The sequence below is a fragment of the Neopsephotus bourkii genome, unplaced genomic scaffold (genome assembly GCF_033783945.1).
Source record: "Neopsephotus bourkii isolate Nb327-2 ecotype Australia unplaced genomic scaffold, CSIRO-AGI_Nbou_v1 NB_246, whole genome shotgun sequence".
NCBI lineage: Eukaryota > Metazoa > Chordata > Aves > Psittaciformes > Psittacidae > Neopsephotus > Neopsephotus bourkii.
Genome location: NW_026900756.1, coordinates 331177 through 348655, shown reverse-complemented (window position 1 = coordinate 348655; position 17479 = coordinate 331177). Strand labels below are relative to the sequence as shown.

The following is a 17479-nucleotide window of genomic DNA, read 5'->3' as shown; positions in this document are numbered from 1 at the left end:
CAAAGATCAGCCACACATGCTGAATAGGAGATGGTTGTTTGCATTTCTCATTCAGTAGCTTATCTGAGAATATGTGAGCTCCATGTTCTGTGCTGGTACAGCTTCAGACTTTGCTGTCTCCAGGTGCCTTGAGGCACCTCCTGCTGACAACTGTGGCAGCTGAGGAGCCAGGATGGGCTTGCTTCTGACAACTCAGGCACGCGAGCAGTGACTGCTGACAAAGTGACACAGAGGAAACCTCTTAACCACCAGTGAATGCCAGGCTTTCTTTGGAGACACACACAGATAGAGGATAGGAAACAAAATCGTGGTTCTATCACAAAGTCTGCAGAAGGAACTTGCAGTGTGAGAGTATATATATGTTGCATTCCATGTGCTGCCCAAATGAGTAGGTAGCTACCATGTCTTTAAGTATGTGGCCTTTTCTCTAGAGTGATTTTCCTCCAGAGTGATGTGGCCTTTCTCTTCATGGTTTGGTGATGGAACAGAGGCTGTACAATATTATGAGGCGTTTGCTGCTTCTTGTGGCATTGGACCAGTTGATTTCCTAGAAGTGTATTTTTCTTATCAAAAATATTTCCATTAATCAAGAATATCCTTTCTGCCCTCTTCTGCTATGGTAACACACAAGCAAACATTGCACTGCAGGCTTGGGTGGACCAGCTTTTGGGGTGACAATCCTCAGTTCTGTCCCTGCCAATGCCTTGCTGTGTGGACTCTGGAAATTCCCTGGAGATTTTTTGAATTACAGTTGGTCATTTCATAGAGAAGTTGTTGTTCATTTTGTCTGCTGCTGAGAGGGTTAATTGTTTTTTATAAAGCAATTTATTTTGCTTTATTGAAAGATGGAAAAACACTTGAAGTGTAGTTGTTAGCTGGGAATCTTACAGTGCAGCCTTCTTGCTTCATTCTGCAAAGTGTCTACTGTCTGAGACGATCTAGAATTTAAAATGCTTCAGAAAATACTTTTATGGAAGCTGTTGACATATAATAGCATCTATTTTGTGTGCTGTAGCATGATGTCTCATTGTCTTCCATTCATATATCTTTTTTTCCCTTTAACTTTTTCTTAACCTCCCTTGAACCTTTAAAACAAAGAATTGCTTTAGGAAGTTGTTATTTCTGATAAAATCTGTGCGCTTACAGAGGCAGAGAACTCCCAAGCTGTAAGGCTGAGAGTTTACACAAATAAAAGGACTCTCTTTGTTCTTTCTGTTTTTTTTCTCTCCCCCCACAGTACAGGGGAGTATCAGAGCTCAGCCAAGTGTGTTATTTACTTGTGTAATCAGGAATAGCTGTATTTATAGAAGTAATACTAAATACTAGTAGGCATTTTAAAATATTGTCGCACTTTATTATCATGAAAAATTTATACAACCTTAAAAATGGTCACTAGCAAAGCCTTCTTCAAAGAATATTTTTGTAGGTTGGCACTGCTAGCAGGGAGAAAGCATATTAAAGCATCTTGTTAATGAGTATATGAAAATTGTTAGTGGAGAGGTTCCATGGAATCTTAAAGAAGGGGAGCGATGTAAATTTATAGTCAAAAGCAGGTGGTGTTCTCACTGAAATGAGAAGTAAAGTACCTAAACTCATAACTGTTTGCATGATTACTTCGTTTGATGAGTTCTGAGAACAGTCTTGTAGAGGTTTGAAAATCGCTGAGAAACCTCTTCAACAACATGATCTTATAGTAGCATCTTCTGATGAGATGTACACAGGAGCTTCATTTGATCTCAGATTTTGGAAAAGTTCCCCATTAACAGAGTACTCATCTATTAAGAGTGAAGAAGAAATAAAAAGTGTGTTCCCAATGGTTTTCTTTTGGCTGATCATTTACCCAGTGGCACAGCTTCTGCTAGTGCCAGCAAGAATGAAGGTGCCCAACAAATGTAGAATTACAGAATGTTTTAACATAAGGAAGTGGCGAAGGAAGGAAGTAACCCTCTTAAATAGGCATAGACCTACTTGGCTGCAAGAAAAGTACATGTCCTTTCTCCACCTTTATAGCACAGTCATGTTTAAAATCAAGCCACTCAAGTTCAGTATGGGAGCACAGTGCCCAAGAGTTCTCAGAGATCAGCCTGGGCATAAAGGAAAAGGCTTGTGGAAGTGAACAGCATTCAAATCCATAACTGAAGCTATGGGGATAAATAAGGAGCCTGCCAAGAGGGCAGAAAAATTAAACAAACTCATGACTAAGTGCTGGTAAAAGCAAATGAGAGGGGGAATGGCTGGAGTACAACTTGTGCTCCAATGAGCCTGATGTCTTGGCTCCATTGCTAGTCATGGAGCTAAGGGTAAAAACTGCTAGGATAAAAATCCTATTAACTTTAATTAAAGACAGCATTCTACCCTAGGATTAGAAAGAAAAAAAGATCATCAACGGATTATTATATAAAGCAAGTTGTCATTCATTGCATGGGCATTTAGAGCTATCTCACTTCTATAAATGTTGATCATTTTGATCAAAGACTTAATCAAAAATTATTTAGACAATTATTTCCTGATTCAAAAGTATTCTCTAGTGATAGGAAACTATTATACAGAATCGTTAAACCATGCTTAACTGCATGGTTTTAATTATGCAATGATAAATTAGTCTACCTTTCTTCATTAACAGCATTTTAGCAGCAGTTAATAGTATTGTTTGTTCTTTCTAGGCAGTCGAAGAGTAATAATGCTCTTTAGGCAATTATTTTTGTAAACTTAGTCTTTTGAAGTGGCCAGTTTGTATTTGATCTTTAAATCCATTCTGTGAACTTGTTCAGCTATAGTCATTTTAAGTAATTATATTAATTAAGAAGCTGGGTTGTTGTATTGTTCTGTGGTGACTTGATTCTTTTTTATCTGACTGCATAGAATGATGGAAGTATGTAGATAATTATTGTGTGCTAGATAACTATTATATTGTGAGCAGGAAACTGGGAACTGGAACTTGGGGCTCCAAGTGTGCAGCAGGCTCATTGTATGACCTCAGGGGGGCCCTTCCCTTTTGGTGTTTCATTTTTTTATGTAGAATAAAGATAATGCAGGTTTAGCTCTTATGGCTATCTTAAAGCTTAATGAATATTTGTAAGCAGCTGTGAGTTAGGAGTGGAAATACATTATCCCTGGGTCAACTCTTTTTTTCAGTATTTCTTACTTAAGCAGTGTTTGGAATGGGGGGAATATTAATGCCTCATTCAGAAAAGAGGGAAAAACACTCCCCAAGATGGAAAACTTGGAAACGTTACACAGCTGAGAAACTCCAGGATACACAAAAAAGATTATGCTGCCACTTCCTTTCTTTACTTCTTCAAACTCTCTATTGTTTTACCTCCATGTATCTAGGAAGAAAAGAAGGTGTCATTTCATCCTTATTTATATGTCATGCTCTGCTTAGCACTAATTTGAGTGCCCTGATAAGCCCTTGTCTGAAAAAAAGGTAAACTCTTTGCTATTTGGACATTCTGTACTCTCATTGCTTCTGTCTCACGTTTCACAAAACATGACCGTTTTTCCAAATCAGTGTGACACAGTCTACTCCTAATGGCCAATGCAACACCTAGGGTAGGAATCAGCATGATGGTTGCCACACTCTTGTGATGACCAGCTGCTGAAATATGTAGGATGAAAGTAATATTCTAGCGAGTTTAAAATAAATTTTCAAGAATAATCATGTAAATATACTGTGTGGGCTCACTGAGGCAATTCATTAGGTCTGTGTGATGGAGGCTTAAAAGCCGGTATTTGTCTCCCCACTCTGGAACCTATTACATGAGTTTGAAGCCTGCTATTTCTCATGTTGTTCTCAGATGGGAAAAAGCACAGTTCATAGCAGATGTTTGGCTAATAGTGAAATTTTACTGGTGTGGTTTCCAAATCTGTGGTGATCCCCAGCTCATGAGGTTCATAAACTAGAAGCCACATTTAATAACATTTAGATATTTGTATCTCAGTTTGTCCACCTGCTTTTTCAATTGGCATAAAGTACCTGCTAGAAAGAAATTCCCCATTTATCCTCAGTGTCGCTTTCATTCTGAAGCCTCTCAGTACAGAGAGGAGGATGTATCAACCCCTGTGCCCCACACTCAGTGGAAAATAAGGGGTTAAGCCTTAGCAGCCTGTGGATGATGTGAGACTAAGGGTGTTAGAAAGCTGTCTGTCTAGTGGCTCCTGGGTTTTTAATCAGTTCTTAATGGCATGTTATTTTTTTAATTGGATGTTATTTTCAAAATAGATTTTAAAAGTTCTGGGATCTGTAAGAAGTTCCTGCAGTACAGAAATCTCAGAAGATAGCCTGGAAATAAAACTATGTATATTTACATTGATAAAAACACATACATGAGATAAAGCTTTGGCACAGTCTTTGATTTTGTTGTGTGCACGATTTTGATTGCCCTTAGTCTGAAAATGCTTCCTATAGCTTTTATTTACTGAAAGAAAAAAATGGTAAGAAAAGCAGTTTTTCTCTGCAGTACAGCACAGCACAGGATGCCTATAAGCACTGTATGTCTTCTATTACTTAAACTTGAATCATTCATCAAAACTGTTCTGAAATAGCTATTTCACGTGTCACACTAAATATGCCTAATTTTCAACACAATGCATAGAGTAGCTACATTGAAAGGAAAATTCAGTATTTGAAGTGACAAAAAAAAAAAAAGAATATGAAAAAATCAGAAGGAAGACTTACCAATGGAAATTGAGGTTACATTATTACACCAAACAGACTGTCCAAATATGCTTTGATTTTTGGCTCAGATCAAAACGAGCATACTTGCCATCAACATTATTTTATGTAACAAAGTGTACAGGCTATACTAGTATTTCATTTAAAAAAAAAACCACATTTAGTTATTGCCTTTTTTAAAAGGCAGAGGTGACCCAGGAGAGATGTACTTTTTCACTGATATTAAAATCTGAAAATAATAGAGCAGTTAAAGAACCCTTTTACTTATTCCGTGAAAATTTGTACTGTGCCAAAGCTGAATTATTGAATTTTCTCATTTCAGAAATAGTCTTTGCATAAAATAATGAACAGCATTTGAATCTCTAAACCACAAGCTTATTTCCAATTGTTGATGATGAAAAGGAGTACAGGCTTTTATGAGACCTGTTTTTTTAATGAACAGATTGGTACATGGTGTACTACTTCTTTTTTTAAAAAGAGAGGGGAAAAAAGCCTATTTCTCATACTGTATGCACTATTGTAATGTCTTGATCTAGTTGTGCTAGGTTATTTAGGGGCACAAAGTAAATGTGAAGTGCTTTGTTTTCTCTTGAACTTCCAAGTGATTACTGCATTCTGTCTATTGTGAGTGGCAGTTCTAATGGCCATGTACCCTCTAATAGTATAAGGGATCATTAGAAAATACAAGAAACAAGCACATAACTTAAGTAAGATCAGTGTAAGTATCAACTTCAAATTTAAAGAGACTTTTAGCGTAGGCTTTTCTAAGCCATTAAAATTCATTTTGAGTCCTCTCTGCATGCCTCCTATTGATTTGACTTTGCTAACACAGGAAGTGGTCAATTTTTTTTTTTTTAGCCCCCCTGAAACAAACCCCTCTATTCCCACTTCTAAGCTCCTTAGCTCTCTCCTCTCTCCTCAACACACAGTGTTTTAGCATCCTTAAACTACCCCACAGTTACCACTTACGCTCCTGTGATCACTGCAGTACTCATGTTCAGGTAAATAGTTGCTTCACATAAACACAAAAGTTTTGTAGAGGGTGAATAGTGAGTCCAAAGTTTATTAGGTATGTGCAACTTGTGGCACATGAGATAGATGTCAGCAGCAAATAGAGCATGTCCCATTTATTGCTTTTGATTTCCTATCCGTGGAAGGTCTAGATCTAGAGTCTGAGAATACACAGCTTTGAAACTTGACCAACAATTTTGCAAGGCATAAATACCTCATTCAGAAAGTTAGATGGGGGTCCTGCTAGTGCATCATAGAGAATTAAGACACTGATAGATGAGAAAAACAGTTGAAGTCAGTTAGTGGTAGTACTACTCTGTAGTATAAGTGGGTCAATATGAGCAGACTTAGTGAAATCCTTTGAAACAAAAGAAATTATTAAATCAGTTACTATTTAGGTCAACTACTCAAAATAAACCATTCATAGAGTGCCCTTGAGACAGGCAAGTCAAAAAGTATCAGGGATTTTAAACCCAAATTGAATCTCACCATTATTCTCGCTTACCTAAAGCTATCAAATTTTACCTTTCAGGAATAGATTGCATAAAGATTTCACATTCTAACAGGGAAGGTATTTAGCATAGAACTGAAACAGTATTTCATCTGTTTAAGATAAGTATGTGAAACAAGTTTTCTTAAAGTGTGTTACAATTTCATTTCATCACATTTTAAGCCATGTATGGTGATACCGTTGTCAGAATTTGAAGAGCAGTTTGTTGCCAGTGCTGTGGAACTGTTGTTGCCTGACTGCTTTGAGGATTTCTGTGAACGAAACAGAGAGGAGGATGAGAGGAGAATCTGTAAGAATATTTTGTTGCATTTAGGTATATGTATTTAGTCTCAGATGCTTGGGATCTCTTTTCAAGTAACAGAAAAATTAGGAAAAAGTTAAGAAGTACTGTAATAAATATGAAAATGTCATTGAATAAACCCCCCAAGAATGTTTTCACTTTATCTGTAATATTTTTAAGTATCTCTTAAAATTTACTAAAGTTCAAGAAATTTTTAATAGTATAAAGATCAAGTCTCTCACCAAATTATCGGTGTCTGATTCTTGTAATGAGACTTTCCATCAGAAAGCTCAAAGTAAAGCTGTTGGAATAGATTTATCATATTTCTACATTTATTTTCTTGTGCTTCATATGGTGCCAACCATGCAGCTATTGGTGCCTTATATTCAGCACATAAGGGTGACTGAGGAATATCCTTGGCATTATCAACATTAGAGCATTGTCTTACCATTTCCTTTTATTTTTGCAATTGTAATTGCACAAAGACTATTTATTGAGGGAAAAATTAAAAAATATCTATTTTCTTAAAGAAGATGCTTTAAGAAGCTGATATCATGGAAAGAATCAGAAGGTTTGGCTCAGTCACTGTAAACTCTTCTTTTAAACTGTAGTATCAAGGAATTAAATGTTCTTTCCAAAACAACAGAAATCAGGCCAGACTGCTTAAAGTTTAGCAATCATAAAAACAAAAAGCTGTTTGTTTTTGTGATCTGATGGACTTCATGTGTAGTAATAGGCTTTTGTATTGACCAGTAGCACAAAGACATCCAGAGAGTATCTGGCAGGTTTTGCTCAATATGGTGCTGCATTCACCTGCTTCTGTGTTTTATACTTGTGATCTATTGATACTTGAGTTTGATGAGATAGCACTGGACTGGGATCAGGGAGCCAGGCATTGTTAGTCTACATGATCATGTATATCTCCTCAAACTTCAAGCATTTGTGCCACCAGTGTTAATATACTTTACAGTTTAATAAATACTACAGGATCAAAGAATTGAACTTAACTTGGATATGGAGAAGTCAGCTTAGCCACTGGACAGTCAGAGAGGTGAGAAATGGGAGTATATATTGAGTCTTCTGTTATCTTTGATCTAAAATTCTACACTAACCCTCCCAGTTTTAAGGGCTGAATGTCTTCTGATTTTGTTTTGGCTTTTCTGCATGTGTTATTTTGTGATTTTTGTGGTCTTGTTTTCTTCCTTTTCTCCCCCTCTGAAATGTACCATCGTGGTTAAAAATAAGAGAGAAAGGAGAAAAAAGTAAGCATGTTTACACTTTGTGTTGCTCACAGATTGCAGGGTATCTGTGGGTGGCTTAAAGCAGCTGTTTCTCCTGGTTACCTAACTTTCTGCTTTGAAATATAGAAAGAAAAGAAAAAAAAAAACCAACCAAAAAACCCCAAAACAAAAAAAAAAAAAAACAACCCACAACAAGTCTAAATGTCAGAGTCTAAATGAAGCCAATAAACCTTTTCTCAAGTTCACTAGTTCCTCTGGACAAGTACATTTGTTCTCTCTTAGGGACAAAATCTATTCCAGCCAAAAAGCCATGATTTAGGCAATACTTAAACCAATGTTATGACCTTGTTTCCTATCAGCTCAGACAACTACAACAGTGAGACAGGGCTGCCTTCTGGGGTTTTTACCACCTTTCACTGGAGTTTGTTACCTTGGTGGTAGAGGTGTCAGAAGCAATAGTATTGCTGAAGCGCTTTTGTAGATTGAGATTCTGGCCTGAGACTGGGTGCAGCTGGTGTGCAGGACCTACTCCCATTCTGTGGGGAGTGCTTTTGAGTATCACCTGGAGTGACAATGGGAAAGAAAATGTCTTCAACTGTCCCAGCTAGATTTGCCAAAACCATTTCTTCACCTCTTAGCCAGGAATAGAAAAGCAGAGGTTTAGTTCTGATTTTTGCTTGTTAGCAAATGTGGGTATTCTTTGTGTGGGCAGATTTCCTTCCCAACAAAAAGCTTTGTCATGAGGATTTCTCAGGACTAACACACAGACCTGGGCATGGGATGCCATGAGAGAAAGACACACATCCAAATACCAACTCAAAATAATGAGTACCCCAGTGGTTAGGGTGCTTATGCTTAGTGTATTTCTTGCTTTCAACAGTATCTTTCATTTTGCAGTTTATGCATGCTAACTATGCATATATTAAAGTATATATGCCACAGTAAGGGTGTCCTAATTAAGCGGAATGTAAGAATCTCTCTTTCTGCTCCAGTGAGCAAGAAGATATTTTTTACGCAATTGTCAAGATCTCTAGCTGCTGAAATGGATAAACTGGTCTTCTTGAGGGACTGTGAAGAAGAGCATCTAGTCATGTTCTGTGGTGCCCAAGAGCAGCCAGTTCCCAAAGTGTTTTCGGAGAATAATGAAAATGCAGAAACGTCAAGGCTGGAAAGAACCTCTGAGATACCTGATCCACCTTTTGTTTGGAACAGGGCCTTGGATTGTGTTATCCAGGGCAATAGGATCAGCTGCTGCTTCTGAATGCATTGTTCAAGGATAGCATACATCTTTGTGACACATCAATGCTGGATAGGAATAATTTCCTCTATGCAACTCTCCTGCATGCTTCTTTCTTAATTGCAAGCCCTCCTGCAGGAAGAATGGAAATAATTAAAGCTAGTTTGAGTCTGTTTTACTTTGTACTGTCACAGGGACAGGAACAAATACGATTTTGTCGGTTGTGTGCTGTTATCAGTGCTCATTCAAAAATCAAAATATAACAGCGGTTTTGTTTTATCCTTATTTTTTTAAACTCTTCAACAAGATGATAATTTAGATACAATGCCATTCTCTTGTAGCATTTTATTTTCTTCCCCCACTCGTTCAGGGCAATTGTTTCGATTTCTAAGGATGCGTCATGTGGGTCTTCTTTCTCTTTCTTCTCAATCTGTGTCACCTTGTTCTTCAAGGATAATTCAAGGGAATTAGAATAAAACAAAATCTACTAACAACATTGCTCACTCTTTTGTTATCCTTTCCTGCTTTAGGTGACAGTGACTGGCCCCAAATATAAGAGTGGCTTTTCTGAAAACATCCTACCTGACTCAGAATAATGGATATCAAAGACAGAAGACACCGTTCTCTGACCAGGGGCCGGTGCGGAAAGGAGTGTCGCTATACAAGTTCTTCACTGGATAGTGAAGACTGCAGAGTACCAACTCAGAAGTCTTACAGCTCAAGTGAGACACTGAAGGCATATGATCACGACACCAGGATGCACTATGGAAATCGAGTTTCTGACCTTGTTCACAGGGAGTCGGATGAATTTCCAAGACAAGGTTTGTTTAAACTTAGAACTGGTTTCTTTACAGTAATCCTCAGTATACAACCTCTGTTGCTTGTTAAAGTAACCAGTGTTATAAGGAGGTTTAATGAAAGAACTGTAGGAGAATGGATACCATTTTACCATTTCAACTGTTTTGTGTTAAATTACAAACTTTTCTCAGAATAAAACACTGTTATGGTAAAATCCCATATGGCCAACTTATATTCACTATTAATCAGATGCCTTGGAATTCTTTTCCTGTTCCTAACTGCTATGTAATTTAAGTGTGGGAATGGGAGTGTTGTTTCCTCTGCTTTCATTTTGTCACTGCTTACTCTTCCTTCTCACCCTTCACCTCATTATGAACTGGAAGAAGGAAACCTGATTAATTACTTTTATAACTGCCTATAATATGTTATTGCAGCATTGGGATCCTAGAATATTTGAAATAACCTGCCTGTGTGAACTTGTAAGCATGGTGAGGCAATCTCTTCTTTTATAAAATGCTTCTTACTTTAAATACCTGTTATGTCCAATAACTAAATGTTTTACTCTCATTCAGGTATTCACTTATCCGAATCAATCAAAAGTCAAGTGTGTTGAAGCCATTAGTGTGTATTGCTTCATAGGAACAGTATCAAATCATCTGGTTAACTTGACCAAAGAGACCTATTAAATTGTCATTCAGCCAACAATTAGATATGGGTTTTAAAATAAATGGCCTGGTTTAGTTTTAGTTGAAGAATCAGCTATGCTTTATATCAAGTAAGATATAGGCAGTTTTGAGATACAAATGTACAGCCCTTTGTGCCCCCTCTATGGAAGGCAAATTATCCAGTAAAACCTGAACTCCTGAAACTCTACTACTTTATGTACATGCTTGTTAAAGCCATGTGATAGTTCCCTACTGCGTATTTCTAATATCGTGACTCAGAAAATTCTAAGTTCTTACTCTTCTCTGTGAAGATCGTTCAATGAAAGCTCATTTTTTTTATATATGATATCATGTCACTCAACTTGTTAAAGCATTCTGCCAGCAGTCAGTGTCTGCATTCACCTTTAAATCAAAATATCTATTAATTAGCATCTCTAATTAAACCCTTGTCTAATCCCTTGTTTCTCTCACATCTGTGTACAGACATTTGGAGGTGTTTGCATTGTGCTTGATCTATTAAACATCCACTTCTGTTTTCTGAGGTAATCTCTGTTCTTGTAGGGTCTGTCTTTACTTATAGGTGTTTAACTAGAGAGAACCCATCAGACTGCAGCTACACCATATGAGCTACCGGAGCCATTTTCACTGTGGTTTGTTCAGCCTTTGTGTACAGGAGTCATCTAAATATTACTTTTCCCTATCTGGATGATTGATGCTTCAGCTCAAGTGCCTCATTTTAGTTTCCAGGTCATTATTCAGCATTTCATGAGGATGTTCTTTTTCTCTTGATTACTGATTTGACAACTCTTCATCCTCCTCCTGCTCTTAATGTGTTCTTATCTGCCCTCTTTATGAAGGGGAGTGCAAATTGTTGGTAACTGAATTGGAACACTCATAATTTTTTCCCCTTTTCATTAGCCTGTGGTGTTGTGCCTGGATGAATAACATTTATTTTAGAAAGCCAAAGTCAGTTTTTGTTAAATAATATAGAATCACAAAATTGTTTATGCTGGAACAAATCTGGAAAAGGTCATGAATTCCAACCCTTACCCCAGCACCGCCAAGTCCACCACTGAACCATGTCCCTCAGTGGAACATGTCTGTTGAATATGAGCAGTAAGTCCTTCTTTTCCTGCTTTTGTTAAGTTTAAAAAGCAAATTTCTTCAGAATATGAGTCTGTATAACAATTACTTGTATCTGAAAGCTTGGTATATTTCTGGTTGTACAATTTCTCTACTGACATGAAATCTGAGATAACATGGCAAAAACTAAGTTAAGGCTTAGTACATGTTCTCGCTTTCCACTTTAATGTTGTAGGGATAAAAATGTGTTTCACATAGTAGAAAATCCTGTTCATTACATCTTACGCAGTTTCCAGCTGCAGACATCTAGGAGTTTATACATGTAAATTTATTCTAAATTTGAGTGGGTGTTTTGATGGGATTAAATTCTGTAGGAAATAAACATGCTTAAAATAAATAGTCTTTAGAGAATTTTTTATTCTTCTATTATAAAAAAAAAGCTTGACATTTTTAGGCAATTGTAGATATCTTCTTCAATATTTTGTCTCTTCTGTTAGCAAAGCTACATGCATTTGACTTACTGAAAAAATATCTGGTTTAACCATGGTACTGGAACTGCTCAAAGAAGTTGGTTTTAGCTGCTGCCTGATCATACATTACTCAGTTATGAAAATCTGTGAAGCGTAAGACCAAGTTGTACTACTCCCATTTTTGTTTATGATGGCTCGACAGTGAAATGCTAATAATAAAAACTATATTCAGAGCTCAGAAGTCTGAAACAGATCATTTTGTTTGCTTTAGTATTTTATTGTCATTCTGTTCTGACTTGATTGTCTTCATGAAAGAGCAGATCTCTGAAATATAAATCCCTCCGGAAGCTAGTGTGAATAAAGCATTTGATAGGAAAATTAAATGTTGTTGGAAGTTTAACTCTGAGAATGTAATTTTAAAGCTTGTCATCATTTGCATGCTTTGAAATAAGCTTATTTACTAATTGCTGACCAATGCGCCTACCAAAGTATGTTCCTCTTTGGAGTATATGCTGCTTTCTGGTGTGGGATTTGGAAGTTTTGGCATAAAGGATTGATGGGCGACATGACTGTATATTACCTGAAGCTCCTTAGTCTGACACAACTTACTGTGCTCTTTCTAAGATGTTTACCTGTAATTTTTTCATGTAATAGAATTCCACTTTTAAAGTTGTTTTTAATGTATTGGTAATAATATTTGTACAAAGTGATCCAGGATAAGTTTAGTGGTTTTGTGTCGAGATTTTTTTCTAGTCATTTTCAAAACAGGTGTTCAGATTCTTGGCTAAAATGACAGGTCCATGCCATTAATTTGTCTTAGATTTTCTCTAATACAGTAAACTATAGATAGAAATGTATTCGTAATTCAGCACCTGCACTGGATATTCATTAGTCAATCAATCTCAAAAATGCAGGCCTTCAGTGAGTCTGAGAGAACGTTCAAACATCACAAGATTTATTTAAAGTGGAGGAGTCCTTTTTTGAATGCTGTATTTTAAGATGAATAGAAACTTTTATACTTTCTACTAGGATATGTCAAAAGCTTGACAATGGTTCTACCACCTCTGAATATTTGAATATTTTACAATCTTCTGGTAATATGTGAATTTTCTCTATGCCATGTATTTTTACAACAAAGAGAACCAATTATCAAACTTTAACTTTTTTTTTTTTTTTACTTTTTTTTCTTTTTAAAGAAAATGCCTTCTTTCTTACTTCATCTGCTGACACAGCACAGTGAAGGTAGATTTCCTTTAAGGCAAAAAAATGAGGATTTTAGAAAACCTCTTTAAAGAGGTTGCTTTGAAAGGCAATTTTTCTTCAAGTGTTCTTTGTAACCAAATTGTACTTAAAAGAACACTGTAATGAGTTAAGAGTTTTAAACTGGGATTCAAAGGGGTCATTGAAAACTTTGCTTTTCCAGAGTTCCCCGCTTGGCATTCATAGCTCATGGATTTTGTTTCTGCCTGAACCAGGCTTCAGCTGATGCAAAATTTATTAGACAATAGTTACAGTGAATGGACTGCTTTCTCATTCTCAGGTCAAACCTAGTTTAGCAGTAAATCTCTGCTGTGAAACGTTAGAACAACTACAGTGTATGATTGAAGTTAGTAAAAAGAAGTCTAAAAAAGACAATCACATTAAACTGGACCTAACAGCCTTCTGACATACTTTGGCTTTTTTACCACAGTTAAATTGCTTTGTGTATGTCACTGCATCGCTTTTTGTATAGTGAGATAATTTCAGTAACGAACAGCAGCGATTCCTTTCTGTATGTCAGCTCAAATTCCATTTTTTATCCCTTTATATGTGCAAACATGCTTTCTAATCTTTTCTAACACTGTAGGTATGTTAACGGGAGTTAGAAAGTAGTAGTGACAATGATTATAATAAGTTTCTTATCCCTAAAGATTGTCCAGTATTTTTATTAACATCAAATAGAAAATAGTTATATTGGTAGAATTCTCAGAGAGGGGCACTTGGGAAGTATAATGCACTCAAGTTTTCTTCCACATGCAGTTATGTTGCCATGCCATACTACTCCTAATCTCTTGGGTATTTCATACTGCGTCTCTTTTCCATATATATTCAATAGGTTTCTTGAAGGAAAAAAAAAATCAACAAAAAAAAACCCAAACCCCAAATCCAAAGCAACCCAAACCAGTTTGATGAATATACATTCTGTTTTTTACAGCCTACTTTAGGGCAGCTCTGATTGCTGAGAAAAATGAATGTTGTTTTTACTTCTCGTTCTTCTTCACATCATAAATCTTTCACCAGATAATTTACTGGGACACATTCAAAGAAGCACACTGCAGTAGGAATGTTTCATGAGAGTGATTAAGCTTGTCCAGATTGAAAGTTATTGTGGTCTGGTATTCCACGTTCGGCAGTGACTGATATGCTGCTATATGGTGGTGCTAGTTGCTGTCACAGGCTCTCAGACTCACTAGGCTTTGGCTTGCTGCTTCTATTCCCAGTAACACCAAAATTAGATTTTGATTATCTTGTCATCAGACACAAGTCATACTCAACTTTCAGGCTCAAGTCTGCATATCCCTTCCAAATCCAACTGAGTTTTACTCATTCTAGTTTTAATATTTCTTTCCAGAATCTGTGACCTTTTGCAAATTAGATGCTCAATATGTACATTTGGATTAAAGACATTACAGAAAGCTTTTTATTGTATGATGGTTAAAGAGGGAGCACATTCTTAGTTTTTGTCTGACAGGGTTTGGACGGCATTCTGCAACACATTGCTTTTCAGTGTATCCATACTCTAAAATAATCAAAGAAAATCCAAGGTAGGGTCAAGTGGCAGAAGCTTGGGTAGGAAGCCCTTAATGTGGAGTCAGATGTAGGGTAGTTTGTGTGGTGAAAAAGTCCTCAAGGAAAATTTCCTGTTAGAACTGGTATACATATGTAACTTCCACTGCTGATGAATCAAGATTTACGTTGTCTTAGTGGTTACCTAAGAGATACGTGATCCCAGTGTGAAATATTTATTCAGGTGAGACAACTCTAGAAAGCACGGGTTAGTAAAAAATAAAGACTTATGTTTTAATATGTATACCTTATTTAATAAAACAAATACATTGCATGAAAACTCCCTCCCCCACCTTCTGCCGTCCCAAATTGTAAAAACTCATATGGTTCTGTCGTGGTTCAAACCCAGCCAGACAGCTCATTCACTCACTCCCCCCGCTTCTTGCCCTCCCCCTACTCCCAGAGGGAAGAAAGGAGAATTGAAAAGAATGCAACTCCTGCTGGTTGAGGTAAGAACAGTTTAGTAACTAAGGTATAACACAAATCACTACTGCTACCGCTAATAATCATAATGATAAAGGAAATAACAAGGGAAGAGAATACAACACCTCAGCACCAGCCGACTGATAACTTGCCCTCACCCCCCAGCCCAAACAAGCACTGACTGATACCTCATCCCACCCCGCAGTCCTAGCCCTTCAAGGTACTCTCAGTTACATCCTGGGCATGACGTGCTGTGGTATGGAATACCTCTTTGGTCGATTTGGGTCAGGTGTCCTGACTCTGCTTCCTCCCGGCTTCCCCCCATTCCTGTCAGAGCATGAGGCTCACAAAGTCCTTGGCCAGACCAAAACATCAGTGTTGTCAGCTCTGCTCCCAGGCCAGAAGTCAGAACACAGCACTGGACCAGGTACCAGGAAGGAGAAAAATGGCTGTTACTGCTGAACCCAGGAGAGGTTCTTATTGTTAAGTGATTTAGAAACATGAATGTACTTTTCATCTGTGCTTTCCTCTGTGCTGATATTGTAAATAATGGAGCTATGTAGCAGCATTATTAATAAAGCAGATAAATCAAAGTACAACACCTTATAGCATCCTTCTCAAAAATGCATTTAGGAAAGGAAAATGTAAGAAAGTCTAACCCAAAATCTAACGTGTCTCCTCTCATTTATACTCTAGTGTCAGGTGGCCTTTTGAGCTGCTGGTATTAAGATCTGCTGATAAGTAGGAATTAAACTGAAACTTATGTATATTAGATCTGAGTCACAATTGACACAAAATCAAAAGGAAATCTGCTTGGAAGTGGCTTTTCAGGGAAACATCATGGAATAGACTCAGTCTTCAAGGTTACTTCCAGGTTTTCTCTTGTTCTTTTGTGGGTTTTGTTTGTTGTTAGGATATTTCATTTGATTGGTTTGGTTTGGGTTTGTATTTCTTTATTTCCTTTCGAGCAACAAGCTCCCTCATTTGTGCATGGTAGTTTAAATCAGTTGTTCTGGTAATCTCCTACTTTCTACTTCCATTCCTCTGCCATCCTGCTTTCTTGGCATTTCACCACTTGCTATCTTCATAACACTGTGAGTCAATTTGCTGGGTGTGGTTGGTTGCTCAGACCTATCGGCACTAATTGTTGAGTAGTCAGCCTGTCTAACACAGGCTTGTTGAACAAAGGTTCAACTCTTGCTCTCTTACCTATCCGACTAGCTGAGCAGCTTCTAGATAAGCATCTTTGATACTGCACCTGGGGAGGAAGAACCCCAAGTACTGGCACAGGCTGGGAGCTAACCTGTTCGATAGCAGTTCAGCCGAGAAGGACCTAGGAGTATTGGTGGATGCTAAGTTGACTATGAGCCGGCCCTTGCAGCCAGGAGGGACAAGAGTGTCCTGGGGTGCACGGGGAGCAGTGTGGCAGCAGGTTGAGGGAGGTGATTCCTCTCTCTACTCAACCCTGCTGAGGCCACATGTGGAGCACTGTGTTCAGTGCTCCTCAGTACAAGAAAGACAGGGGCTCTGGAGAGGGTTCAATGGAGGCCACACGGAGTCTGGAGCATCTCTCTTATGAGGTGAGACTGTGGGAGCTGGGCCTTTTTAGTCTGGAGAAGAACAGACTGAGAGGGGATCCCATCAATGCAGATCAGTGTCTCAGAGGCAGGTGCCAGGAGGATGGTGCCAGCCCCTTTTCAGTGGTGCCCAGTAACAGGACAAAGAGCAATGACCATGAACTGAAACACAAGAAATGTCACCTCAACATGAGGAGGAACTTTCCATTGTGGGTGGCAGAGCCCTGGCACAGACTGCCCAGGGGGTTGTGGAGTCTCCTTCTATGGAGACATTGAAACCCACCTGGACATGTTCATGTATACCCTGCTCTGGGTGGCCCTCCCCTGGCAGGGGTTGCACTGGGTGATCTCCAGAGGGCCCTTCCAACCCTGATGATTCTGTGAGCCTGTGATCTTGGCCAGTGAGTCCTCCTCTGAGAGAGCAGATACTGAATGGCAGGAGATATATTCCAGCCTGGCAATTCAGACATGGCCAATGCAATACAGCATGTTGAAGTATTTAAAATGTCATTGCTATGGAAAGAATGTCATCAACTAGCAAGCTAAATACACAATGTAATTGGTTAAAGTATTACCGGGAATCTTGTTCTAGGTGACCGTAATAAAGACGGAGTTGAATAAAATATTCTCTCCTGAAACTTCATATAGAGAAACTATGGTGCTGACAGAGGATGCCAGTAAT

The 17479-nt window shown here is 37.9% G+C and overlaps 1 protein-coding gene across 1 annotated transcript in view; it reads left to right on the top strand.

Moving 5' to 3' along the window:
* The window catches only part of LOC133208240 (teneurin-2-like), a gene marked incomplete at its 3' end in the record, with an annotated part of 370909 nt that overhangs the window by 59554 nt on the left and 293876 nt on the right, over nucleotides 1–17479 (top strand). Inside the window, exon 2 of the mRNA XM_061345967.1 lies at nucleotides 9486–9776. Within this exon, the coding sequence (XP_061201951.1) occupies nucleotides 9551–9776 (226 nt within the window). The remainder of the gene's footprint in view (nucleotides 1–9485; nucleotides 9777–17479) is intronic.